The 25,890-nt window shown below is 52.4% G+C and overlaps 1 protein-coding gene across 6 annotated transcripts in view; it reads right to left on the bottom strand.

The window, feature by feature from the left end:
• KLHL17 (kelch like family member 17) overlaps nt 1-25,890 on the bottom strand; it is a 49,214-nt gene that overhangs the window by 12,038 nt on the left and 11,286 nt on the right. For 3 of the 6 annotated variants that reach the window (XM_075906235.1, XM_075906233.1, XM_075906234.1), the window contains 5 exons: nt 15,376-15,532; nt 11,564-11,827; nt 10,687-10,808; nt 7,652-7,873; nt 1,134-1,250 (listed from right to left, as the gene is read on the bottom strand). In XM_075906235.1, coding sequence (XP_075762350.1) covers nt 1,134-1,250; nt 7,652-7,873; nt 10,687-10,808; nt 11,564-11,827; nt 15,376-15,466 — 816 coding nt within the window. In that variant the 5' untranslated portion in view covers nt 15,467-15,532. Of the gene's footprint in view, nt 1-1,133; nt 1,251-7,651; nt 7,874-10,686; nt 10,809-11,563; nt 11,828-15,375; nt 15,533-25,015; nt 25,098-25,890 lie in introns of all 6 variants that reach the window. The other 3 variants (XM_075906236.1, XM_075906238.1, XM_075906237.1) reach the window with 2 other exon arrangements.

The following is a 25,890-nucleotide window of genomic DNA, read 5'->3' as shown; positions in this document are numbered from 1 at the left end:
TGCAGAGCTTGTAGCTCCAACCTAGGGCAAGGCTAGGAAAGGATCCCTGTGGGAAAAGGTTCTGTTATTCCTGTTACTGGTTTGTTTAGGATGGCGACAGGTCTGTGGTTCATTTGCTCCTACTCACAGAAGCAGAGAACAGAGCAAAAATGAAAGGAAACGCCTGCTCCAGTCACAGACTTGCCAACCTTGGCTTTTAAGAGCAATCCTGAAAACCCAGCGCTAGAGAGCGGAGGCTACAAGGAAGACCGCTCAGGCTCCCAACATCTCTGCTCCCCCATGGAAGCCCCAGCATTCTAGGCCCAGCTCTGCCACAGATTCCTCATGTGACTTTGGGCATGTCACTGCCCCTCCATGCCTCAGTTTACCCAACTGTAAAAGTGGCGGGGGGGGGGGGGGAAGGTCCATAACTCCAGCTTATCATAGTGCAGGGAATTTCATGGGGCCATGTTTGGAGTTTTCAAGAGATCCCTTGATGCGGGACAGGAACAAAACAATTACCAAGTATGGTCACTTTTCTCTGACTATGGAGGAAGATGGCCTATGAGACTAAGGAGCCCTGCGATCTAATCCAGGCTCTGTGGCAGATTCCCTATGTGACCTGGAGCAGTCACTCAGCCTACTCTGTGCCTCAGCTTCCCCTCTCTGAGATGGGGACAGCACGTCCCAATCTCCCAAGTGTGTTCGGGAGGATACCATCTGTGAGATGCTGGGGAAGCTGGGATACAGACTTTCATAGGGTACCTGAGGATCCTAGCAGCACAAGCCTCTGTTTGCAGCAGGCACAAAGCAGGCCCCAATGTGTCACAGGGAGCCAGGTGAAACTCCCTGGGGAGCCCAACTTCCTTTCAGTAAAGTTTCTGTCAGCCCAGAGGACTTCCCAATGGCACCACGCTGGGAAACTAACTCATCTCAGTCGCGCCAGTGACACGCCATTGGGGGGACAGCGGAATTTGACCTTGTGGCTGTTGGACTTTCCCCCACGTGAGACAACTTTCCTTTGGTCCTCCCCAGCCTGTCGGATCACACAGCCTTCAGGGAGAGGGAAATAGAGACTGCCAGAGTGGGGGTTCCAGGAGCTGGTGAAAAACCCCTTCCCGGGATGATGTGTGTTCCCAGGCCAGTTTGCCTACCCTGGGGACGTGCTGCCTCCTGCTGTCCACATCATGTTTGACCCAGCTCAGCACGGCCCGGTACACCTCTTCCTCCGAGGGCACGTTGAGGCTGTCGCTAGAAATGAGGTCCAGCACCTGCAGAGGCAAGAGGCAAGGCCAGCTCAGCTGTCGCCCAGGAGGGAGGTTGGCAGGGAACAAACACACACTCACGAATGCATCCCGGAACCAGCTGAGATGCACAGACCCTTACCACGCCTCCATAGCCTGTGGGCAGAGCAAGGCGGGTGTATGAGTACTGAAATGGAGACGCAGCAAGAGCAGAGAGTCAGGACTCCCGGGTTTCCTTCTTGGCTCGGCCACTAAACCACTGCATGACCTTGACCTAGCCTGCATCTCAGTTTTCACATCTGTAAAATGGGGAGAACGAGGCCATCCTGCCTCCCAGCTGAACCCTCCCTCCCATTAGTTAGAGCTCGCACATGCAGTGATGGCTGGCAGGCAATGGACAAGTGGCAGGGCCTGGTTCCCTGCTGCCCTACGCTGGTGCAAAGTTACCCCGATTTATGCTGTGTGAGGTGAGACGAGCCCCACAAGTTGTAACTAGCCCCTGCCCTGGGGATCTGCTGCGGTGGGGCCAGGACATGCAGAAGGCAGGGAACACGCTGGCAGGGTCCCAGCCAGGGTCGGGAAGGAAGGTGATCTGCTGGGATTTCCTCGGAGGTGGATTTTGCTGCCGAGGCGAGGAGGGTTCAGAGCGAGAGGAGAGCTCCGTGGGGAGGTAAATAACCCCGCAAAGCAAAGGAGGAGACTGCACAGGCTGCTCAGCATGCCCTGGAGGGGTATTTCTGGGCCTTCCCAACAGCAGACTGTCTGTGCTTGGGGAAGGGAGGAGGGGGCGGGGAGATGCCTTTGAGGCTCACTGGAGCAGTTGCTAGGAGATCAGTGTGGCCGAAGAAGGGGAGCGATGCCCCTGTTCTGAAGCCCGGGGCAGGTTTTCCCCATCTCCAAGCTCCTCAGTTTCCCCCTTGCCTGGCAGGAGACCCTACTCCTTCCACTGCCCTGACCAGGCCTCACAGAGGACATGCTGCTTGACCAGCCAAACCACCCCACTCAGCAGGGTCCCTGGCCTTGAGTCCTCAGCGCACCTGGGGCTCCTCGCCAGGCCAGTGTCCCCTGCTTTACCAGCCCCCAGCTGCATCTGTTCCCTACGAATCATCCCCTCTGCCGCCCATCCCTCTCGGGCCCTGCTCCTGCTCCTGCCAGCCCCTCAGTTATAAGAGCAAAAGAACGGCCGTACAGGGGCAGACCAAAGGTCCACCTAGCCCAGTATCCTGTCTGCCAACAGTGGCCAACACCAGGTGCCCCATAGAGGGCGGACCGAAGACAATGATCAAGTGATTTGTCTCCTGCCATCCTTCTCCAGCCTCTGACAAACAGAGGCCAGGGACACCATTTCTATCCCCTGGCTGATAGCCTTTTATGGACTTAACCTCTATGAAATGATCTAGCTCCTCTTTAAACTCTGTTATAATCCTAGCCTTCACAGCCTCCTCTGGCAAGGAGTTCCACAGGTTGACTACACGCTGTGTGAAGAAGAACTTTCGCTTATTAGTTTTAAACCTGCTACCCATTAATTTCATTTGGTGTCCTCTAGTCCTTATATTATGGGAACTAATGAATAACTTTTCTTTATTCACCTTCTCCACACCACTCATGATTTTATAGACCTCTATCATATCCCCCCTCAGTCTCCTCTTTTCCAAACTGAAAAGTCCCAGTCACTTTAGCCTCTCCTCATATGGGACCCGTTCCAAACCCCTACTCATTTTAGTTGCCCTTTTCTGAACCCTTTCCAAGTCCAAAATTTCTTTTTTTGATGAGGAGACCACATCTGTACACAGTACTCAAGATGTGGGCGTACCATAGTTTTATACAGGGGCAGTAAGATATTCTGTGTGGGTATGTCTACACTACCACCCTAGTTCGAACTAGGGTGGTTAATGTAGGCATTCGAAGTTGCAAATGAAGCCCGGGATTTAAATATCCCGGGCTTCATTTGCATCTTGCCGGTTGCCGCCATTTTTAAATCCCCATTAGTGCGGACTCCGTGCCCGCGGCTACACGCGGCACGGAGTAGGTAGTTCGAATTAGGCTTTTTAATTCGAACTACCGGTACACCTTGTTCCACGAGGAGTAACGGTAGTTCGAATTAGCCTAATTCAAACTACCTACTCCGTGCCGCGTGTAGCCGCGGGCACGGAGCCCGCACTAACGGGGATTTAAAAATGCAGGCTAGATGCAAATGAAGCCCGGGACATTTAAATCCCGGGCTTCATTTGCAACTTCGAATGCCTACATTAGCCACCCTAGTTCGAACTACGGTGGTAGTATAGACAGATCCTGTCTTATTTTCTATCCCTTTCTTAATAATTCCTAACATTCTATTTGCCTTTTTGACCACCGCAGCACACTGTGTGGACGTTTTCCGAGAACTATCCACGATGACTCCAAGATCTCTTTCCTGATTTATCGTAGCCAAATTAGCCCCCATCATACTATATGTAGAGTTGGGGTAATTTTTTTTTTATGCACTGTGGGTGCCTTGTACAGGCGTGTTCCCTGGTCTGGCACTCCAGACAACAGGGCTGAAGAGGCAGGAGCAGATCAGCTATGGGATCAGGGGAAAGAGAACTGGGGGACTCAGCATGTCCCCTGGAGGAGAAGGGCCTTCCCCCATCAGGTACCTTGTAACCCTTTCTCCAGACTATGAGGTGGAGGGGTAGGGGTGTAAGGGCAGGGCTGCATTTCCACATCCAGGGATCCCATCTCTCTGGGATGGGCAGGGGGCACTGGTGGAGTCGTTGCTCATGGCTCCATTCCCCCACTGTACACAGAGGGAGGCAGTGTGTGATCCTATGGGGCATCCCTGCAGCAAGGCCAGGCTGGACAGCAGCGATGAGATGTGCAGTGGCATCCGAGTCACTGCAGACATGTTCCGAGGCGTCCCCCTTGGAACCCACATGGGCCCTTGGCATGGCTCGAGCTGGCGGGTATGGCTGATGCAGGCTGAGTCCAGTGCCAGCAAAGAGTTGCCCTGGCTCTATGAATGGGCAATGCCCGGCTACAGACCCCTGAAGGCGGGAGACAGCAGATACACACAGAATGGCTCAGTCCCCAGCCTCAGCCCACAGAGAGCATGCTACGGAGCAGGGTCCCACCCGGTGCTTTGCTCCCCCACAGGGCTCAGCTACCACGGGGACTTTCAGGGCTGGGGATGGGGGCGTGATCTCCATGCAGATTTAACCCTTAGAGGAGTTTGCCTTCTGGAAGGGGTTCACTGAGAAATTGGTATTAGGTGCCACCAACCCGTTGCTACAACGACTGGTGGGCAAAGAGCAGGGCCCGGGGGGAGCTAGGAACAGCCACCCTACAAGACACTAGGCCAAGCAGAACCCCCCTGCCTCAGGGCCAGAGACGTCCCAACAGCTTGCTGAACTGCCTGGTAGCTTGAATCCAAAGTGGCTCCTCTCTCTCATGTTGGCCTTCCCTCCCCCCACCGCTGTTCCCTTCCTTCCTATGGCCCCCTGCCCCGCGTGTTCCCAGCTGGTTCCCCGCTATCCTATGGGCCTTCCCCCACCCTCACCATGTTCCCAGCTGGTTCCCCTCCTTCCTGAGGGCCTTGCCTCCCTGCACTGAGTTCCCAGCTGGTTCCCCTCCATCCTATGGGCATTCCCCGACCTCCACCATGTGCCCAGCCACTTTCCCTCCCTCCTGAGGGTCTGGCCTCCCCCAACCGTGTTCCCAGCCAGTTCCCCTCCCTCCTGAGGGCCTTGCCTCCCCACACCGTGTTCCCAGCCATGAGAGGAGAGCGCAGGTGTGGCCAGAGCTTCCCTCCTTCCCCCTCCCACCCTCCCAGCAGCAGCGACTGCTGGTTCTGACAAGCCTCAGTGAGCTCAGACAAATGCACCAGCCGCACCCTTCAGTGTGTCACAGGAGGGACCCAGTGGCCCCAGCTGCTCTGGGCACGGTGGCCAAGACGACCTGGCTTCACCTGCCAGGGAAGATGGGCTGGAGCAGTGGGAGTACAGCCCTGGCTGCTCCCAGCACACAGCGTGCCTGCCAGGGGAGGGCACGTGGGTGTGCACACACCTGCGATCCACACCATGAGTGAGAACTGCTGCTGGGAGGAGTCGGGGCACGGCCTGTCACCCCTCCACAAAGACTGCCATGCTGGCTACCTGCCCTGAGATGCAGCAGTAATGGCTTATAGGCCGGTTCATCAGTGGCCACACCGCTTTATTCTGGGCTTGTATTTCCACAGGGCAGGAGGGACCTGCGGGGGAAACGGTGGCACCCGTGTTAAGCCTTGCGTTGTATCCCACTTTCCTCCATATTCCTGGGGGCCACGCTCTCTTCCTGACAGTGTCTCCACCTCCCCCAAGAGATAGGGTTGCCAGACGGTTTAACCAAAAATACCGACACCACCCCCCACAAAAAAAAAACCACTGGGAAAAAAATTCAGTTGAAAAAAAAAGGGGGAAACAGCAGTTATTAAACAAAACAAACAAACAAAAAAAATCAGCATGGCCCCTTTAAGAAGAGGCTTTTTTTGCCCGTGGCCATCTTGTTTTTCTGTTCCAGCCACAAGACAAGTCCCTGCGGAACCAGACAAGCGGGGGCCTGGTGAGAGTCCGGGGGCTGGGCCCAGTTGCTGAGTGTGTCTTAGGGTTGCTAGGTGTCTGGTATTTTCACCTCCTGGCAGGGAAAAAAACCCAGAAAATACTGGACATTTTAGGTGCCCGGTATTTTCTGAATTTTTTTTACCGGACAGGAGGTGAAAATACCAGACGGTCCGGATCAACACCAGACACCTGGCAACCCTACCGAGAGATGGAGCATGGGCACAGACCCTGGGAGTGTCTGCCCTGCTCTCTGTGCCTGCTCCTTCCCAGCAGTGGCTTCTAGGATTCTTGGAGACACTTGTCATGTCATCGTCTTCCTCACCCTTCCCCCTGAGAACAGCTCTACATTCGCTTAGGGCCCAGTCCTGCTTGCTGGCCTCTGGGGGCATCAGAGGCACTCGGGCCGTGCTAGGCTGATGCCTAGCTGAAGTAACACAAACCAGCCCCGCTTCACATCCATCCCCACCTATATCCACGCCCTAGCTTCTCACACACACACCTCCTGCCAGCAACCACATCTCTCCTGCCCCCCAGCACCTGGCTGAACCTGTTCTACAGTGAGCAGCTCTGTGAGGGATAGGGGCTGAAACAGAGGGTGGGTGTGTGGTGGGGGACTGAGATGCATGACCTAGGCCCCATGTCCTAGCTAGAGGAGTGAAGACATCATGGCAAAGCAGAGGTGACCTACTAGTGCTAGAGGACACAGTGGAATGCTGCAGCTTGCATGAAGCACCCGTCAGTTCTTTGCAGCCTGAGAAGAAAATCAGTGGGAGCAGTGCCATGGAGCAGGCCACAGGCACAGGAATTAGGGATGTGGGGGGTGCTGCAGCACCCCCATTTTTTGTGCAGGTCCTACTTGCCACCCCATACCCAGGGTCCTGATGCTGCCTTCCCAGTGCCCAGGGCTCCACTCCTGGCCCTGCACCTGCTGTCCCAGCTGCAGCACACTGAGCTCTGTTCCCGGCCCCACACACAGGGCCCCGACTGCCACAGGATGTGCCCCTGGGGCTCCGTTCCTGGCCCCACACATGGGTCCCTGGCTTCCTCCAGCCTCACACCTGAGGCTCTGCACACAGGGACCCAGCTGCCACTGGGGCTCTGTTCACAGCCCTGAACTTGGAGCCCATACATTGGGTTGCAGCCGCCATCGGCCTGTGTGACGTAGTGGGGGTACCTTGCTGGTTGCTATGCTGGGCAGTGGGTTGTGAGTGACCTCCACTGGCTGCTGGCTGCAGCACGGCCCAACCGGGCAGGGGATGAGTCATTATGCAAGGGGGCTTCGAACCTGTCTGACAAGTTCTTCCCCAGGGAACGGAACAATGAGAAGGAGGGGAGTGGAGCCCTGGCTGGGGGGCAGGGCTGGAAGTGAGTTAGTTAGTTTCTGTCTGGGAGCATGGAGGAGACAGCCTAGGGAAAGGGGCTGGAATTTAGGGGCCCAGTCTCCACCATCTCAAGGGGGGCTGAGGCATCCTAGGCCTGCCCTGGAACCAGATGACATCTGTGCTGTGCTGTATCCTGGAGAAGCAATAAACACCCTCTATTCTACTGGCTGGTGGAGTCTGTTTGTGCCATTACGGGGGTGCAGGAGACGGGAAAACCCCAATGCGCCGTCACAGCCTGGTACTGAGTGTTCTGCTCCCAGTCCCACATGGGGGGAATCCCAGCTTTGGCCCCCCTTAACCCTGTCTGCACTTCCGACCCAGGGCCACAGCCCCACTCCTGGCCTCCACTCCGGAGTGGGAGGGGGGCGGGCAGGTCTAAAGGGGTGTGAGAACCACCGGATTTCAGCACCCCCACTGTAAAAAGTGTTCCAGCGCTACTGGAGCAGGCAAGAGGCCCCGGACGGGCTCTTACCTGCTTGAGTGGCAGCAGCATGAACTCCTCCGTCTTGGACACCTCCACGAAGTGCTGGAGGACATACTTGTGGGCGGACTTGAGCAGGTCGCTGCAGGAGTGCGTGTCAGCGAAGCCCCGGATGCCCAGGCAGTTGGAGGGGTCCAGCTGGCTCAGCAGGAACTTGCAGCAGGCGTCCCTCACGCCGTTGAGCTGGAGGAGGCTGGCGGCTGGAAGCAGCGTCTGCAGGCAGACAGGGAAGTGCTGGGGGAGCCACTTGCTGCTTGCATCACTGCTTCCTCCAGAGACAGCCCCATCATCCCCCTCATCTCCCTCCAAACAGCCAGCTAGGCTTTCCCCATAGAGACAAGGCCAGCTGTCAAGAGAGGCCCTAGCCAAAGTTCCCTCTAATCTTTCCCATCCATATGCATATTTTTTCCATCCAGGTATCCATGTGCAGAATAAATTTTTATGTGCACCAACACATCTGCAAATGTGCACCACCAGTAATTACACAAAACCTATGGGCGCTCTGCCGATCATCTGTGACATTTGAATTTCTCCTGAGTGGCTGCACAAGCGCACAGCTTGCAGGGAACTCTGGCCCTTGCCTAGGACAATGTTTCTCAACCAGTGGTACTAGTACCCTCAGGGGTACTCGAGAGAAATCGGGGGTGGGGGGGGTTACGTCAACACAACTGAAATTTGGAGAAAACTGAATTTTTGTTTTAAGTTTGATAGCATTTTATTATTTTTGTACTTTTTACACCCAAAAATTTCATCGCCCGCCCAGCTATGATTAAGTTGTTTGAACAAATGTGTTGCAATGATAGAAAAAAAATTGTGGGTCTGAAAACTGCAGGTACTGGGAGTACTTACAAACTTTTCCAAAAAAAAAAAAAAAAAAAGGGGTACTTTATAAAAAAAGGTTGAGAAACATTGGCCTAGGAGAGCACCAACACAGAGGGTCTGTCTACACTGCCACCCTAGTTCAAACTAGGGTGGCTAATGTAGGCATTCGAAGTTGCAAATGAAGCCCTGGATTTAAATATCCCGGGCTTCATTTGCATCTTACTGGGCGCCGCCATTTTTAAATCCCCCTTAGTGCGGACTCCGTGTCCGCGGCTATACGCGGCACAGAGTAGATAGTTCGAATTTGGCTCTCTAATTCAAATTACCGTTACTCCTCGTGGAGAGCCTAATTCAAACTACCTACTCCATGCCGCGTGTAGCCACGGGCACGGAGTCCGCACTAAGGGGGATTTAAAAATGGCGGCGCCCGGTAAGATGCAAATGAAGCCTGGGATATTTAAATCCAGGGCTTCATTTGCAACTTCGAATGCCTACATTAGCCACCCTAGTTCAAACTAGGGTGGCAGTGTAGACAGACCCAGAGTTACTAGTGCCCATCTGAGACCTAGGACGAGAAAGTGCCCAGAGAACAGGCCATGGGCCAAGCACACCCCAACTGGTCCCATTGCAAGTCTGCCCTCGACCTGCTTTCTCATGGTTTCTTCTGTGGTGCTGGACCTGCATGTGGCTGACTGGCTCTGAGATGCACAAAGCAGGCGACAAGAGGCAAAGATGCCCATGGAAAGATTCCTATTAACCTCAATGCGCCTTGCAACAGGCCTCACAAGAGCCAAGGGGGTGGCGTGGTAGCCCCCAAAGACAAGGTTAAACCACCCGCGGCTCTGCAATGGGCTCTCCCGTCTCTCCCCCCACAGACTGGGTGTTCTGGGAAATAGCTCCATCCTTTCTCCCGAGCAGCATGCTCAGTATAAAATGAGCCAGCAGCCTCACAACAGCTGCTGGCTATTTTAGATGAGTGCCCTGAATTCTAGTCTTTGTGCCGAGCTGGCGCGAGGCTGGGAGAGCACTGCCCCTTCCCACGCAGACTATCACAAAAATGCCATGGGGCAGGGTGAGGGAGGGTCACATCAGGCCAGTCTGGGAAGCTGAATTAGGAGGGGAGAACAACAACAGGTTCCTTGGCCAGCTGTCAGCGACCGGAGCATTCTTCCCCAGCAAGGCCCCTGAGCAGTGAGTCCGTTCCACAGGGCAGAAGACAGGGCCACGGGATCAGGGGCCAGAGGGGAACAAGAGTCTGAATGAGAAGGCAAAGCTGATGGAGACTGGAGTTTTCTCTCCCTGCCCCTCCCCCTCTTCCCCCCCAGCCATGTCAATACAAATTTAAAATTTGGCTGCAAAAGCTTTTTCAAGTTTTTCGATGCAAAGGACAACAGGCTTATTCTGGGCAAGGCAGGGCTGCAAAGATTCTTGGGGTTTCGAACTGGGGCAGAATATAAAAAGTCCGTCATTTTGTTTGATTTCAAGGAGCAGGAAAATGAAGGGGGCACAACCCCCCTCCCTCACCCCCGACCCATATGCACGCACAGCTACAAAGGCTGGTGCAAGATTATATAGGAAACCAACTCATCAGTTCTGCACACCCAGGCCAGGCTGCGCCCATGCCAGGCGTCCCCACCACTGCTGCAGCACCCCCCGGACGCACATCCCAAGCTGCGGATCTGCCCTTCATGCCTGGGGGCTCGAAGTGACCCGAACCTCAGATCCAAGGCTGAGAATCAGCACTGGCCTTCAGCCCAGTGACTTTGTTATTTGGTTGCCCTGGGCTACAGGACAATGGGATCTCGCCAGCCCTTGTAAAGAAACTCCCCAAACACCCCAACCAGAGGGAGGAGGTGAAACAGGCTGGGTTCCAGAGCAAGCAGCTGGAAAGCCACTGCAGGGCAAAAGATGAGGACAAGCCCCTGCAGCTCCCACTGAAGTCAGTGATAGTTGCAAGCACTTAGGCTGCACCAGGGGCTCTGCTTTGGCCCATCACTCAGCGCCACTCAGGATTCGGTCCAGTTGTTGCAATCGCAAGCACTTTGCCCCTGAGCCCGGTGGAAGCAAGAACGTCCCCCACCCCCATCTTGGGGCCAGTGTTTGACAGTCACGAATCAGGTCTCTAAGAATGGGTCTTTAGTCCTCATCACAGGGCAGCAGGGCAAGGGGTGGGTTTCTGGGGGGGTGAGGAGGGGGATTCCTACCTGCACGTTCCCTTCCCCCACCACAATCTCCGCCGTGTAGGCATATTGCACCAGCTGCTCCAGGGCCTGCGGATCGATGTCGTGCAGCGTCACGTGGGTTTGGCGGCTTTCGCTCATCTCATCTGTGGGGACACAGGGAATCCTGCAATGAGGCCCTGCTGGACAGGCGCATGGCCGGGGGGCAGCCTTGACTGTACGTGGCATGAACCAATTATCCTACACAGTACAACAGGGATATTCCTGGGACCCCCAGCCAGTCTTCATCAATAGCTTGGCGCTTCTCCCCTCCCTTTTAACTGGGGATCCCCCTCCGGTGCATTAGGGCTCTGTCGTATCAGCTTTAACTGCTCACCAATTCCTGGGGGCCTCTTCCTTTGCCTTCCACCCTTCACTTACAATCTCCCCTTTGCTGTTCATGGGAGTCCTCTCTCCATCTTGCCTTGACACTGGACTTTGAGTCCAAGGACAGGCTACTGCCAGCTCTGACATTCCCCCAAACCCTGCTCCTGGGCCATCAAAAAACTCAAAAGCCTGGAGCTTAGTTAAGGCCACATCTAGCTTAGATCCTGAGCCCTGGTCGCTGCTCATGTTCCAGGACTGACAGCTGATTCCCCCGGGGCCCCGCAGCCTGCAGGAGAGGCCCTTGGAAAGCCAAACTTCCAGCTTTCTTGTCTGTGGCCGGTGGAGGTGGGAGACCTGGAGGGGGAAGTGGGTTTGCGGCTGCAGGAGGTGCAGGTGTGGACAATGGTGTGGGGCAAGCCAGGCCAGGGAGAGCAGGAGAAGGCGGAGGGAGGGGGTTTGCCGTGGGAGTGACGCCAGCCCATGACAGGAAGGGCAAGAGAGGAACAGGGACTCCTGGGAAGAGCCGGATACTTGCTTGTGAACATGGCGTGGAAGTAGGGGCTGCAGGATGCCAGCACCACCTTGTGGGCCTTGATCTCCTTGGTGCCCACATGCAGCACGATGTCGCACAGCAGGCCCCGCTGCCGCATGCGGTTCATGCACACGAAGGCATCGTGGTAGTGCCGCTTGGAATTATGGGAGATGCTGTGGCCGTCCCGGTTGAGCAGCTGCATGGCCCCCTCCATGACTGCAAGATGGCGGCAGGCGCTCGGTTCTTCGCTGGGCCCCTTCAGGGTCACTGCAAGGGAAAGCCAGGGAGGTCAGCGAAGGAGGAACAACTGAGGCTCAGCTGTTTCCTCAAGTCCCCCCACCAGGCGCTACCCTCCCCTGCTCCCTAGCAGAAGAAGCCTGCTCCATGGGAGGAGAGCTTCCCGCACACTGGATCCCCTGCAAAGTGCCCCACAGGGAGGAAAATGCCTTCCTGCCCGCAAATTTGGCAGTGAGTTCTCATGAGCAAGAAGCATCCTAGAGAAGCATCCAATGCCACAGAGGAACTGACACGCCATGGGAGTGCCAAGAGCTGTAGACCCCAGGGCAAAGATCTGCAATGGTGTAACGAAGGGCAGGGCTTGGTCAACAAGGTACAATTAAACTCAGGGCAATATTCTGCAGGAGACGTAGCCAAAAACATCAGAACGGCCACACTGGGTCAGACTGAAAGTCCATCTAGCCCAGTATCCTGCCTTCCACAGCGGCCACTGCCAGGGGCCCCAGAGGGAATGAACAGAAGAGGGAATCATTAAGTGATCCTTCCCTTGGTGCCCATTCCCAGCTTCTGGCTAGAAACACACACCGGAGCTTTCCCTTGATGTTATAGCCAGGTATCTTATCCCATTCAGTCTTATCACACACATTTCCAAGCTACAGTGCTCCCTTTAAGCTAAGCACTTGGGTGGTCACCCAGGAGAAATTGAGGTATCACCCAGCTGATTAGCAGCGTGCCCACAACGGGCAGCATGTGTTTCTACTGGTGGTGCACATAACAAAATTTATTCCATATGTGGATGAAAAAAAATTAGAGGGAATATTGCCAAGCGACACCAGCAATCTTGGGTTGCTACTGTTTCCTTTTTCTGTAGCTCACCAGCTTTGTGTGGGTCAAAACAGAGCCTAATTTAAAGACCCAGGAGATTAAAAAAAACACAAGACTAAGTAACTGAAAAATGAAAAAAAAACCACCTTGTTCCCTGTATCGCATTCAGTGCCAGTGTTGTAGATTATGAAATAGCCCATGGAACTCAGGAGATGTGGGTTCTTATTCCTGGCTCTGAGTAACCTTGGGCAAATCATGTCCCCTTCTGTGCCTCAGTTTCCCTCCCTGCCTGTTTAGAGTGTAAACTCTTTGGGGCAGGAGCTGTGTCTTACTATGCATTTCTACAGCCCTGTGCACAATGGAGAGCCTGATCTCTGGGGGTACGTCTAGATCACGAGGAATAACGGGGCTGCCGACAAAGGGCTTTGATGTCGACAGGGGGAACGTCCAGACTAGCGTGCGAGCGGACAAACAGCTGATCAGCTGTTTGTCGGCTCAGCGCGGCAGCCATGTAAATGTAAATGAAGCCGCGATCATTTAAATCGCGGCTTCATTTCCCTTTGTCGGCAGAGGCATGTAGATTAGGGTTGTAGGCAGAGGCATGTAGTCTAGACACAGCCTGGCAGCAGAAATCATTCAGCACCTTGCCGCAGAAGAATAATCTGCCACTCCATTGGCTCTTTTCAAAATATTGAACTACTACTAGATTTACCTGGCTCTGCTCAGGTCATCAATCTCCAATCATGGTGGTGGGGGAGAGAGCTTCAGCCCTCCTGCCCTCCCTAACGGGCGCCTGGGGGATAGGAGATTCGGGTGGGGCTGGGGATATAGGTTCAGTATGAAGGCTGCCCTGGGGAGAGAGGACAACCCCATCCCTCTCTTACAGAGGCAGCTTAGAGCCAGGTGAGATGCACTTATCTATGGCTACTGCAGCTGCTGGGGGTGGGGGCTGTGCCCCCTGGCTGGAGGACAGACAGTCAGACAAACTCTCTCAAATATAGAGTAGCTATCTGTCCCTTTCTCCCCCTACTGCCCCCAATGGGTTATAGATGTCCTGTCCCCATCTCTGCCCCCTGCAGTCATTGTACAGTATAAGTGTCCCTGTGAGCAGGGCCCTCCCTTTCCGTGTTATGAGAAACAATCACATTCCAGGCACACCCCATTATCCTGGCACGGCCAACCCCTGACCTTGCTTTAAGTTCTCCTAAGAGGGCGCTGCCTACCCAATGTGGTGGTCCTAGCTCTTACTGTTTAGGAGAAGTTCTTGAACAGATAGACAGACACACTCACTCCCAGACAGACAAACTCTCTCAAATATACAGTAGAACATTCATCAGAGGCCATTTAAACGGTTGGTCCATCCTTTTTGACTTCTGATCTCAACTCCTGCAGAATCTTGGGCTGGCCAGATGCCCATTTTGGGGAAGGACCCCTCCCTCCCTTGAAGTCCTTCAGATTGCTTTGAAAAGAATAAAGACTAATGCTCTATTTCTCTCCACATGCTCTGTGCTGTCTGTCCAGTCTGTATGGTGCACGTCCAATCTCCACCCCAGAACCCCCAGCCTTTTCAGATCCTGGTGTAGCCTGGCTTGCGACCAAACTGGGATCCCACCCATTCAGACACAGACCAGACCGCTTGTTCCCACATGCTGCTGAGGAGGGAACCTCTTGACCTCTGGCTAATGTCCTCTTTAGAGAGAAGCCCATTTGGGGTACCAATACAGCCCATCAGTTCATCCTATAGCCCACATAGGTGTGGGAGAAGAATCTTCCTTATGCTGGGTAATGCTGCCTGCATCTGCTTGATCCTGCTGGACTGCCTGGATCTTCAGAGACACCAAGTGGTCCTCACTGGGCTTCATAGATCTAGGAAGGATTATGATGATCTAGCCCAAGGATGGACAACCTAGGCTAGTGAGTGGGCTGCATGAGTGGTCTCCTTCCTCTCAGTAGGCCACAAGGTTGTAACCAAGACAGTCTCCCGGGCTAGGTTAGTTTTGCTAATTGTACTTGCCTGCCTAGAATTTGCGGGGTGTATCGACTGCACGGCAGCAGCGCTTTGATTGGATGCAGAGGGAGCGCGTAGGCTCTCCCAGCCAGTGTTGTGTGCAATCAGCATGCACCTCGCTTCACAAATCTGGCAACCCAGCACACAGGCAACAATAAACAAAATGTCTTGTGGGTCACATATAGAACCCCGATGGGGTACATGCAGCCCTCCACTGCTCCAGCCCATTCTTGAAGTCTCTCTCTCGTTCACGCACAATAAGGAAACGGACTGTCCTGGAGACCAACCACAGCATGTCAAGGTTTTGGAAATTCTTTCTGGCAGGCCATGTGGCATCATGCCAAGTCCGCTTTCCCCACGCTCAATACAGTCTTTGAACAAGCATTGGTGCAGTTACTCTACCGAGAAATCCCCACCTCCTCCCCCCGGCAGGGTCACAGGACCACAGCTATCCTCTCTGAATTTCAAGAGTAAGAAATAAATGTCACACACACACACCCCCATCCCCCATGAATCTGAGAAGGAGGGTTCCCCATCTGAGAGATGCAGGAAAGAAAAGCATTTGTTTCTGCTAAGAAATTTCCTTCTTCTCTTGCCAGCTGATCATGTCTCATGTGTCTAAGCCGCCTGCCATGTTTTGAAAGGTGCTTGACAGGCCTTTAGATTCTCACTGCGAGTAGCAGCCAAAAGAAAAAGAAAAAACACAGAGAAAGCACGAGCCAGGAAGGGGAAGAAAAAAAGGCACCTTTTAAAAAATCATTAGCCACGTTCTGATCAATAGGCCTGCCCCCGCATGCCTGCCGCGAGAGAATCTCCCCAGCCTCTGTCTGCCGCATCACACCTGCACGCCATCCACCTCCAGGAGCTTAAAAATAGAACTCTTCCGTGCTGCCGTTGCTCAGCTGTGAAGACATCCATTTATTTATTTTTAGCAGCACATAATGTACTGGGTTGGGGGGGACACAGGGACAGTGGGAGGACAATAACCTGCAGAAGAGAAACCTGCCATACTTTTTGGTACTTGGATGAATAGACACACAAAGAGGAAGGAAAGAAATTTCAGACTCTTGCCCCATTGTCTCTAGTGAAGGCTCCCAGACACAAGACAAAAGCAATAAAAAACCCCAACCAACCCCAAAATCCCTGATGTTTCTAGAGCTGGGTGTGCGTTGGGGGAGTACAGGACACCCTCGTGCCCATGCAAGGGGGAAATGCATCGGATAGTCTACTAAGCTTTTCCATTTGTATCTCCTGGGAGCCCATACGCTCATCACAAGCCCCTAGTGAAGCTGCAATATGCACAATAGACACCAGGCATATTAACGAATGTGGGTAAAGCTGCTTGGTGAACACAAGCTACAGTTATTACCCCTTCAGGCTTGAATCAAGGACTGTTTCCAAAGGCTGGTTTATGGCACTGGATGGGCTTTGCCAGAATGGCTTCGTTCCCTTTCCCAGGTGCAACCTCCTTAAGTCAAACCCGCAGGCTCCCTAGAGGGATGTGCACGCCTCCAGAAGTGCGTCTGCCTTCTTAATATGCCACCACGCGTGCTTTTGCCCATTACTATTTCAGGCATGCTCCAGTTCTCAGTGGAACGACTCCCCCGCCCCTTCCCCCAGCTCTCCAGCAGAGGTGGCACAGGAGGGGGTGGCATGAGAAGAGCGCGCTGGAGGCAGGAGTAGACACAAAGCTCCCTCATTGTGCTCTCGAAGCTTGCAGCAAGAGCCCCGCCGCACCAGCCAAGGCGAGGCACGCAGCACGTCAGCGGGGCTGACAGAGCCCAGCTGGCTTCAAAGGCAGGGAAAAAAGGCAAAGGGCAGCATAGCCAGACAGCGGCCCTCATGTTCTTGCAGCAGCTGGCAGGATGGAACACAAAGCTGTGAAATTATTTGGGACTTGCTTTCTGGGGAAGGGCCAGTTTAGAAAACGGTTGGAAGTCGCTGGACAGCCTTCGGGTGGAAGGTGTGAAGCAAGCAATGGTCTCAGTACAGCCAGGCCACACCACACCGTCTGATCATTAGCCCATTTCTAAAGGCCCCTTCTGTGTTATCGAGACAGGTGTTCACAAGAGCTCTGATGGAGAACAAGAACAAACCCTTGCCAGTCACCGTGACGACAAGCCATTTTCCTGTGCAGCTGAAGATCAGAGGCCACGATAATGGGCACCAGTTGGCTTCCTAATTAGAAGTCTCAGCAGAGAGGCTAACGAACAAAAAGACCCCATGTCTCCCTAAAGGTAGTTGGCACCACGTTGGGCCCGACAATCTAGCCAGCTTTCTATCCATCTTACAGTCCATTTATCCAGGCCACACTTCCTTAACTTTCTGGCAAGAATATTGTGGGAGACCATATCAAAAGCTTTGCTAAAGTCAAGGTGTGTCACATCCACTGACTTCCCCATGTCCACAGAGCCAGTTACCTCATCATAGAAGCTAATCAGATTGGTCAGGCACGACTTGCCCTTGGGGAATCCAGGCTGACTATTCCTGATAACTTTCCCTTCTTCCAAGTGCTTCAGAATGGATTCCTTGAGGATCCCCTTCATGATTTTTCCAGGGACTGAGGTAAGGCTGATTGGTCTGTAGTTCCCTGGATTGTCCTTCTTCCCTTTTTTAAAGATGGGCGCTACATTTGCCTTTTCCCAATCATCTGAGACCTCTCCTGATCTCCTCGAGTTTTTCAAAGAAAATGGCCAAAGGCTCTGCAATGACATTTGCCAACTCCCTCAGTACCCTCGGAGGCATTAAATCTGGACCCATGGATTTGTGTATGTCTAGTGAGTGCTTGTTTGCACAAAAACTATGTGGTGGAGGGAGTGAATGGAAACATTCTGAGCAATAACAGGGTCCAGAGGGTCAGTCTCCCAGAAAAAAGCTCTGTGCTTGCCCTTCAGCCTGGGAGAACTGGCTTCTATTGGCACTGCTCTCCTGGCTACCTCCCCAGCTAGGAGTTCCGAAACGCTCTGCGTTGACTCTTTGCAAGATTCAGGGTGCCGGGGGATTCCCAGGTGGCTGCAGGATGGAAGGCCACATTCCTTCCAGCTGACATCCCAGGTACTCCATTTCAGAGCTTCCTCCTGTTACTTGTCATACAGAGCAATTCTATGGTGGGGCTCTATCCAGGATTGATGAATCTAGAATCGTTAGCACCCAGAGTAAAGGCCTGTGGTCTTAGAGCCAAAGTTACAGCCTCCAGCCACATCTTCGCACTCATTTGTTGCCTTTGATTTCGTAGCGTTCCACAGCACTACTGGAAAAGACCATTGCTGGGTTTCACTCCCAGTCGGAAGCAGCAGGAAAAAGGATTAACAAAAGAGCCACCAGGTTTTGCACTGTACTAGTGTCCTCTTATTGATAGCACAGGTCCCTATTCATGAGTGAGTCTCCCACTAGTATTCCCTGTAAACCGAGTGCTTGGGTGGCGCCCAGGAGAGATCCAAATGCTGCCCAGCTGCCACAGCCAGCAGCATGTGTTTCTACTGGCGGTGCACATCCCATATGCTGTGGTAAGCATAACAAAATTTATTCTGCACATGGACAGAAAAAATTAGAGGAACATTGTGTTCCACAAGCTCTCAAAACCACGTATCGGATTTGTGGCTGACTCATAGAATCGTAGAACCATAGAGCTGGAAGACACCTCAGAAGGTCATCAAGTCCAGCCCCCTGCTCTAGGCAGGACCAATCCCACCTAAATCAACCCGGCCAGGGCTTTGTCAAGCCGAGACTTAAACACCTGTAGGGATGGAGACTCCACTACTTCCCTAGGTAACCCATTCCAGTGCTTCACCACCCTCCTAGTGAAATAGTTTTTCCTAATATTCAACCTGGACCTCTCCCACCACAACTTGAGACCGTTGCTCCTTGTTCTACCATCTGTCACTACTGAGAACAGCCTCTCTCCATCCTCTTTGTTTAGTCTGCAGAAGTGAAGCGTGAGGGGGGATTTGATAGCAGCTTTCAACTTCCTGAAGGGAGGTTCCAGACCCAAGTCCCTCAGCCTCTCCTCATATGTCATATGCTCCAGCCCCCTAATAATTTTGGTTGCCCTCCGCTGGACCCTCTCCAATGCGTCCACATCCTTTTTGTAGTGGGAGACCCAGAACTGGACACAATACTCCAGATGTGGCCTCACCAAAGCCAAATAAAGGGGAATAATGACATCTCTGGATCTGCTGGCAATGCTCCTCTTAATGCAACCTAATATGCCATTAGCCTTCTTGGCTACAAGGGCACACTGTTGACTCATATCCAGCTTCTCATTCATTGTAATCCCCAGGTCCTTTTCTGCAGAACTACTACTTAACCGGTTAGTCCCCAGCTTGTAACTATGCTTGGGATTCTTTCGTCCCAAATGCAGGACTCTGCACTTGTCCTTGTTGAACCTCATCAGATTTCTTGTGGCCCAATCCTCCAATTTGTCTAAGTCACTCTGGACCCTATCTCTGCCCTTTAGCGTATCTACCTCTCCCCCTAGCTTAGTGTCATCCGCAAACTTGCTGAGGGTGCAATCCATCCCCTCATCCAGATCATTAATAAAGATATTGAACAAAACTGGTCCTAGAACTGAACCTTGGGGCACTCTGCTAGAAACCGACCGCCATCCTGACATCGAGCCATTGATCACTACCCGCTGGGCCCGGCCTTCTAGTCATCTTTCTATCCATCTTACCGTCCATTTATCCAATCCACATTCCCTTAACTTGCTGGCAAGAATATCGTGGGAGACTGTATCAAAAGCCTTGCTAAAGTCAAGGTGTATCACATCCACTGACTTCCCCATGTCCACATAGAAGCTAATCAGATTGGTCAGGCACGACTTGCCCTTTGTGAATCCATGCTGACTATTCCTAATCAATTTCCTCTCTTCCAAGTGCCTCAAAATGGATTCCTTAAGGATCCCTTCTATGATTTTTCCAGGAACCGAGGTAAGACTGACCGGCCTATAGTTCCCTGGATCATCCTTCTTCCCCTTTTTGAAGATGGGCACTAGATTTACCTTTTTCCAATCATCCGGGATTTCTCCCGATCTCCACAACTTTTCAAAGATAATGGCCAAAGGCTCCTCAATGACATTTGCCAACTCCCTCGGTACCCTCGGAAGCATTAAGTCCGGACCCATGGATTTGTGTATGTTTAGCTTTTCTAAATAGTTCCTAACCTGTTCTTTACCCACTAAGGGCTGTCCATCTTGCATCACTTAATGCTTTCTTTGCCTCTGTATTCACGGACAAGGTGGGCTCCCGGACTAATGCGCTGAGTACTTCAGCTTTTCCCCACATCATCTGTCACTAGGTTACCTCCTTCATCCAGTAGGGGCCACACACCCTCTCTGATCACCTTCTTCTTCTTAGCATGCCTGTAGAAACCTTTCTTGTTATCCTTCACAGCCTTAGCCAGTCGCAATTCCATTTGCGCTTTCGCCTTCCTGATAACCCCCCGGCCTTCTCGAGCTATACCTTTAAACCCCTCCCTGGTCATTTGTCCAAGTTTCCACTTTTTGTAAGCTTCCTTTTTGTGCTTAAGTTCACCAAGGATTTCCCCTGTAAGTCAGTCCGGTCTCCTACCATGTTTGCCTCTCTTGCTACGCGTCGGGATGGTTTCTTTCTGTGCCTTCAATAAGGCTTCTTTAAAATACTGCCAGCTGTCCTGGACTCCTTTCCCCTTCATGTTAGTATCCCAGGGGATTCTGCCCATCAGGTCTTTGAGGGAGTCAAAATCTACTTTGTTGAAGTCCAAGGTGTGTATTTTACTACTCTCTTTCCTTCCTTTGGTCAGGATCCTGAAATCTACCATCTCATGATCACTGCTTCCCAGGTTGTCACCCACCTCCACTTCCCCTATTAGTTCCTTCTTGTTTGTGAGCAAAAGGTCAAGCTGCACACGGCCCCTGGTTGAATCCTTCAGCACTTGTGTCAAGAAGTTATCCCCAACATTCTCCAAAAACTTCCTGGATTGCCTGTGTACTGCCGCATTGGTTTCCCAACAGATGTCAGGGTGATTAAAGTCCCCCACAAGAACCAGGGCCTGCAATCTGGAAGCTTCTCTCAGTTGTCTGAGAGGAGGGAGGGTTTCTCTTTGTTAGGGTATGTCTACACTGCAAAGTTAATTCGAACTAACAGACATTAGTTCGAATTAACTTTGATAGGTGCTACACTAGCGCTCCGCTAGTTCAAACTTAATTCGAACTAGCAGAGCGCTTAATTCGAACTAGGTAAACCTCATTGTACGAGGACTAACGCCTAGTTCGAATTAGCTAGTTTGAATTAAGGGCTGTGTAGTCACTTAATTCAAACTAGTGGGAGGCTAGCCCTCCCCAGCTTTCTCTGGTGAGCCTGTGCTATCGTCTGTCCCCCTCCCGGCCCCGGAGCCCTTAAAGGGGCACGGGCTGGCTACGGTGCCCGTGCCAGGTGCAAGCCTGCCAGCACCCAGCCAGCAGACCCTGCACCTGGCATGGCTCGAGCCAGCCACCCGCTGCCACCCAGCCCTCTGCCTCTTCCCAGGACCACACTGGCGGCTCCCAGGAGCCTGCCCAGGTCCGCAAGAGGCGGGCGCCCGCCTGGTCTAGTGCGGAGATCGTGGACCTCATCCACAACCTCTGCACTAGGCACAGGAAATTGGCCGTCTAGGGCAGGATAGCTGCCAGCCTGGCCACCCAGGAGCAGGTTGGCATGAAAATCAAGGTGGTCCACTGAGACCCCCGACCCTGAGCCCTGAGCTTAGAATGGCCGTACTGGATCAGACCAAAGGTCCATCTAGCCCAATAGCCTGTCTGTCAACAGCGGCCAACACTAGGGACCCTGGAGGGGATGGACCGAAGACAATGACCAAGCCATTTGTCTCGTGCCATCCTTCTCCAGCTTTCCACAAACAGAGGCCAGGGACACCATTTCTACCCCTGGCTAATAGCACTCCATGGACCCAACCTCCATGACTTTATCTAACTTCTCTTTAAACTTTGTTCTAGTTGTAGCCTTCACAGCCTCCTGCAGCAAGGAGTTCCACAGGTTGACTATTTGCTTGGTGAAGAAGAACTTTCTGTTATTAGTTTGAAGCCTGCTACCCATTCATTTCATTTGGTGTCCTCTAGTCCTTCTATTATGGGAACTAATGAAGAACTTTTCTTTATGCACCCTCTCCACACCACTCATGCTTTTATAGACCTCTATCATACACCCCCTCCGTCTCTTCTTTTCTAAGCTGAGAAGTCCCAGTCTCTTTAGCCTCTCTTCATATGGGACCTGTTCCAAACCCCTGATATTGTAGTTGCCCTCCCCTCTCCCACACTCTCTCTTCCCCTCTCCCACCTCCTTTTCCCAGTCTCCCCGAGTTTTGTTCAATAAAGAGAGTTTCTATTTTTGAACACACGTGTCCTTTATTTTGTATCTCAGGAAGGGGGGCTAGGGAGGGGTAAGTGGAAGGAGGTGAGGGAGGAATGGGGTACGAGCCCCCGATGGGGAGGACTGGGGTGGCTCTGTGGGCTTCTCGGGGTGGAAGCTCTCCTGAAGCCCCTTGATTGACCCCCCGGATGGCAGCCTGTGGTAAGTGCAGCTGGGCTGAAGGCCGAGTGCTGTGATGTGCCGAGTGTGGGCACTCAGGGCACTCCAAGCCAGGACTGCTTTGCAAGCGGGGAACCCCTGAGAACTGTCTGTCCGGGGTGGGGGTCGGGTCCCTTTAAGCACAGCCCTCGGCTAGCCTGAGGCAGCAGCTCCACACTCTAAGTCCTAATCTGATGCCTTGCCGGCACTGCTTCTGGCCATCCTTAACCCCGGTTCAGGGTCCACTCAGTGTGGACATGCTAGTTCGAATTAGCAAAACGCTAATTCGAACTAATTTTTTAGTCTAGATGCACTATTTCGAATTAGCTTAGTTCGAATTAACTAATTCGAATTAAGTTAGTTCGAATTAGCGCTGTAGTGTAGACGTACCCTTAGAGAAAAAACTGCCCCCCCCAGTAAAAAGTTTGGCCAGGCCGCTTTTGTTATAGTGGACTGCAGTACTCCTTGGGAGAAACTGGCCACACCCTTTCTGCAAGGGTGTGAAAAGGGGAAAATAGCCTCAGACTTTCCCACCCGTCACCTTGGCGTGAGAACTGCGGGGCTTACCTGGTCGTATGAAACCTGCACAGTTTTGGCCCTACCCCTGCGACACAGACCCCCACTTGGTGTCCGTTGGGCCGTATATGGTAATATGCAAGCGTGGGAAAGCGATGTGCAGATTTGGGGATAAATACCCATCTCACAGTTTGCTCGAGGAGGTCTTCGCAACACACTTACCACTGTGCGTGTGCCTTCCCGTATACTTCAAAGCGCTGCCACCCTGATTAACCGACCAGCCACCTCCCCTGACTCTTGGGCATAACCAAGGCCTTCGCAACCAAACCGATATCTTTGAAATGTTCCGTGTGCTGTGTAAGTTGGTATGTAGGATTTGATTTTTTCTTGTTGTATAAGCTTAGTGTTGTAGTTGTTTTGGGTAGTACATAGAGTTTGTAGTTATCACTGTTATTTAATTAGTGTAGCTGGATATTTTTAGAATAGAGATTATTCCCCTTGCCATTCCCATCCTTATATCTCTGACACGTTTAACTAGAAATCATAGAATAAATATAATAAATACTGTAAATTCATTATTAACACGGCCTATTAAAAATCTTAGAATAAATACTATAAATTCATCACTGTCATAAATAAATATCTTTTATTTGCTAAAACGGTCCACCTGGTTCTGTCCTTCCCCCTTTGGGTATGCATCATTGGACCTGTGATTCTCGCGACACTCTCCTGAGGAGCGCCCGTCCTTACGGCACCCCAGGAGGGAGCATCATGTTTTTTTGGCGTCATTCCTGCAACTGGATGCAAGTCAGCTGACCTTGAGTCCCGATTCTGCCATTGGGTAAGCACAACCCTGCCTTTTAAGTGAATGCATTGAATGGAAGGAAGAACAAGAAGGTGGGCAAAAATGGACGTGTGTGTGCCTGAGCTGCAGCAGGGTTAGGGTAGGGAGCTCGCCCCTTTACACAGGGCTCCACAGCTGGGGACTGAATGTATGTGGAGAGCTCTTTGGTGTTAGGACCATGTTCATGTTGTATTTGTGCAGCTCTGATACCGGCTGGGGACCTGCTAGAACAATGGTGGGCAACGTGTGGCCTGCAGGCTGCATGTGGCCCATTGGGGTTCCACCTGTGGCCCACGCACTCCTCTGTCCCCTTCCCCCACAGACCTCATGTACTGAGCCCCTGGAACCCTGCACTTACCTGCCCCTCCCCATCCCTCCCAGCACTTTCAGAGCACCACGAGTCGGCTGATTCGCACTCAGCCCCCGCTCCTCTCCCTCCCTCCCGGAGCCCAACCACAAACCAGCCAATTCATGGCACTTTGAGAGGAAGGGAGAGGAGTGAGTGAGTGCACAGCTCCAGTACGCAGGAGGCATGGGGGGGAGGGGGATAGGGTTGCCTGGTGTCCAGCTTTTGCCTGGACAGTCTGTTATTTCTGGCCCCTGTCCGGTAAAAAAACAGAAAATGTCCAGTATTTTCTGTTTCTATTGGCTGGAAGGCTGGCGGAGACATTCTTCCCCTGCCACGTCTGGTGAGGGTGGGGGAGTGAGCAGCAACTTTTTTTTGCTCAACCAATTTTTTTTTCCTGCCATGTTCAGGATTTTTTGTGGAAGTATCTGGCAACCCTAGGAGGAGAAGGGAGCAGAAAGGGGGTGCACAAGCTGCAGGCGAAACCCCAATGGGCCACATGCAGCCTGCAAGCCGCAGGTAGCCCACCACTGGATTTCAATCTTGCAGCCCACTGAGAGAAAGGAGGCCACTCATGAGGCCCACTCACTAACCTAGGTTGCCCATTCACGTGCTAGAAGATAGGAATGAAGATTTGACACACACCTCTCCCTCCCCCCGTTTAAACATTTTATATGCAGAATGCAGTGAAACGCTTTCCCCATTTCCCCTTTTAAATAGGAAAATCTTCCATGTGACCCTCCCATTGAGTTCTTAGAAAGATCATTCTCTAGCAGCCAACATCACAGAGTTTTGCCAAGGGTCACCAAAGAGGCTCTAATCATTAGCCTTTTACTATGGACTTTTGGAGTATTTGTGCTGTTCTAGGGACAACTCAATTCAAAATCTTCCCTTTTCCGTGTGTGTGTAAATTGCACACACATGGGGGTTTTTTTTGGAGGGCACAGATAGGGTTAGAAGTCACCCTCTGTATCACAGTGGGGCAGAACAAGGCCCCTGGAAAAATCATGAGGCATAAATAGCTCTGCTGATAGCTATAACAATAGGCCCTGTTGTGCTATTGCACAGCATCGCTAGAAATACAGCATGTGCAAACACCAGTAAAACAAACCAGACACCCACTGTGCCTGCAAGTTCTCACCTCCTCAGCTTCCTTTTGAAGGGTAGCGCTGCCAGGCAGTCACATCAAATTAACACAGGAGTCCAAGCAGGGGTGGCCAACTCTGCAATATTTCAAGAGAGATCCCTCATTCTGTGCCCCACAGCCTACAGCCTGTATCCAAGAAAGAGCGACAGGATGAACCTCTCTAGTCTGGCACTCTCTGGTTTGGCAACACCCATAGTCTGGCATCATTTTAGTTAGCCGGATGCCCACTTACCATGGGAGAGGTAAAGTTTCCCAGGGTCCCATGAAGTTTGTTTACAGCCTCCAGTTCTGGCTCTCAATGTTCTGTGCTGTTATTTAGTTCTAATTTACCCCTAAATGTCTCCTAAGAGCTCAGTAAGGCAGTGGTTCCCAAACTTTTCGGCAACACGCCCCCTTTTTGATTTTTGGAAAACTCTCATGCTCCCCACCCACAGCAAAACTTGTTGAGCAAAAAAAAAAAAAAAAAGAGAACTGACCGAGGCAGCAAAACTTACTTGATGGGGGGGGGGGGGCTGGGTTGCCTTGTGCCCCCCCTGGAATTTCTTCACACACACCCCCCCCCGGGAGGCACACACACCAGTTTGGGAACCCATGCAGTAAGCAGTGGAAGTGTTGGTAACGCTGCTAGACAAATCCCATGGTCAGGCAAATTCTCTGGTTCGGCAAAGGTCAGGTCCTAAGGGTGCTGAGCTAGAGAATTTCAACCTATACTAAGGAACAGTAATAGAAAAGTAGCTGTGTTAGTATAAACAAAAGGCAGGATTAGTCCTGTTTTTTGTTTCAGCTAGACCAGACTAAGGAACAAAAGATAAGAGGTTTGCAAGCAACAATAATTTCTAAACCCTCTCCTCTCGGTATTCCAAGGCCCT

This window comes from Pelodiscus sinensis, chromosome 23 (assembly GCF_049634645.1).
Source record: "Pelodiscus sinensis isolate JC-2024 chromosome 23, ASM4963464v1, whole genome shotgun sequence".
Lineage (NCBI taxonomy): Eukaryota > Metazoa > Chordata > Testudines > Trionychidae > Pelodiscus > Pelodiscus sinensis.
The sequence above is the reverse complement of the archived record's forward strand: the minus strand, read 5'-3'. Positions and strand labels throughout refer to the sequence as shown.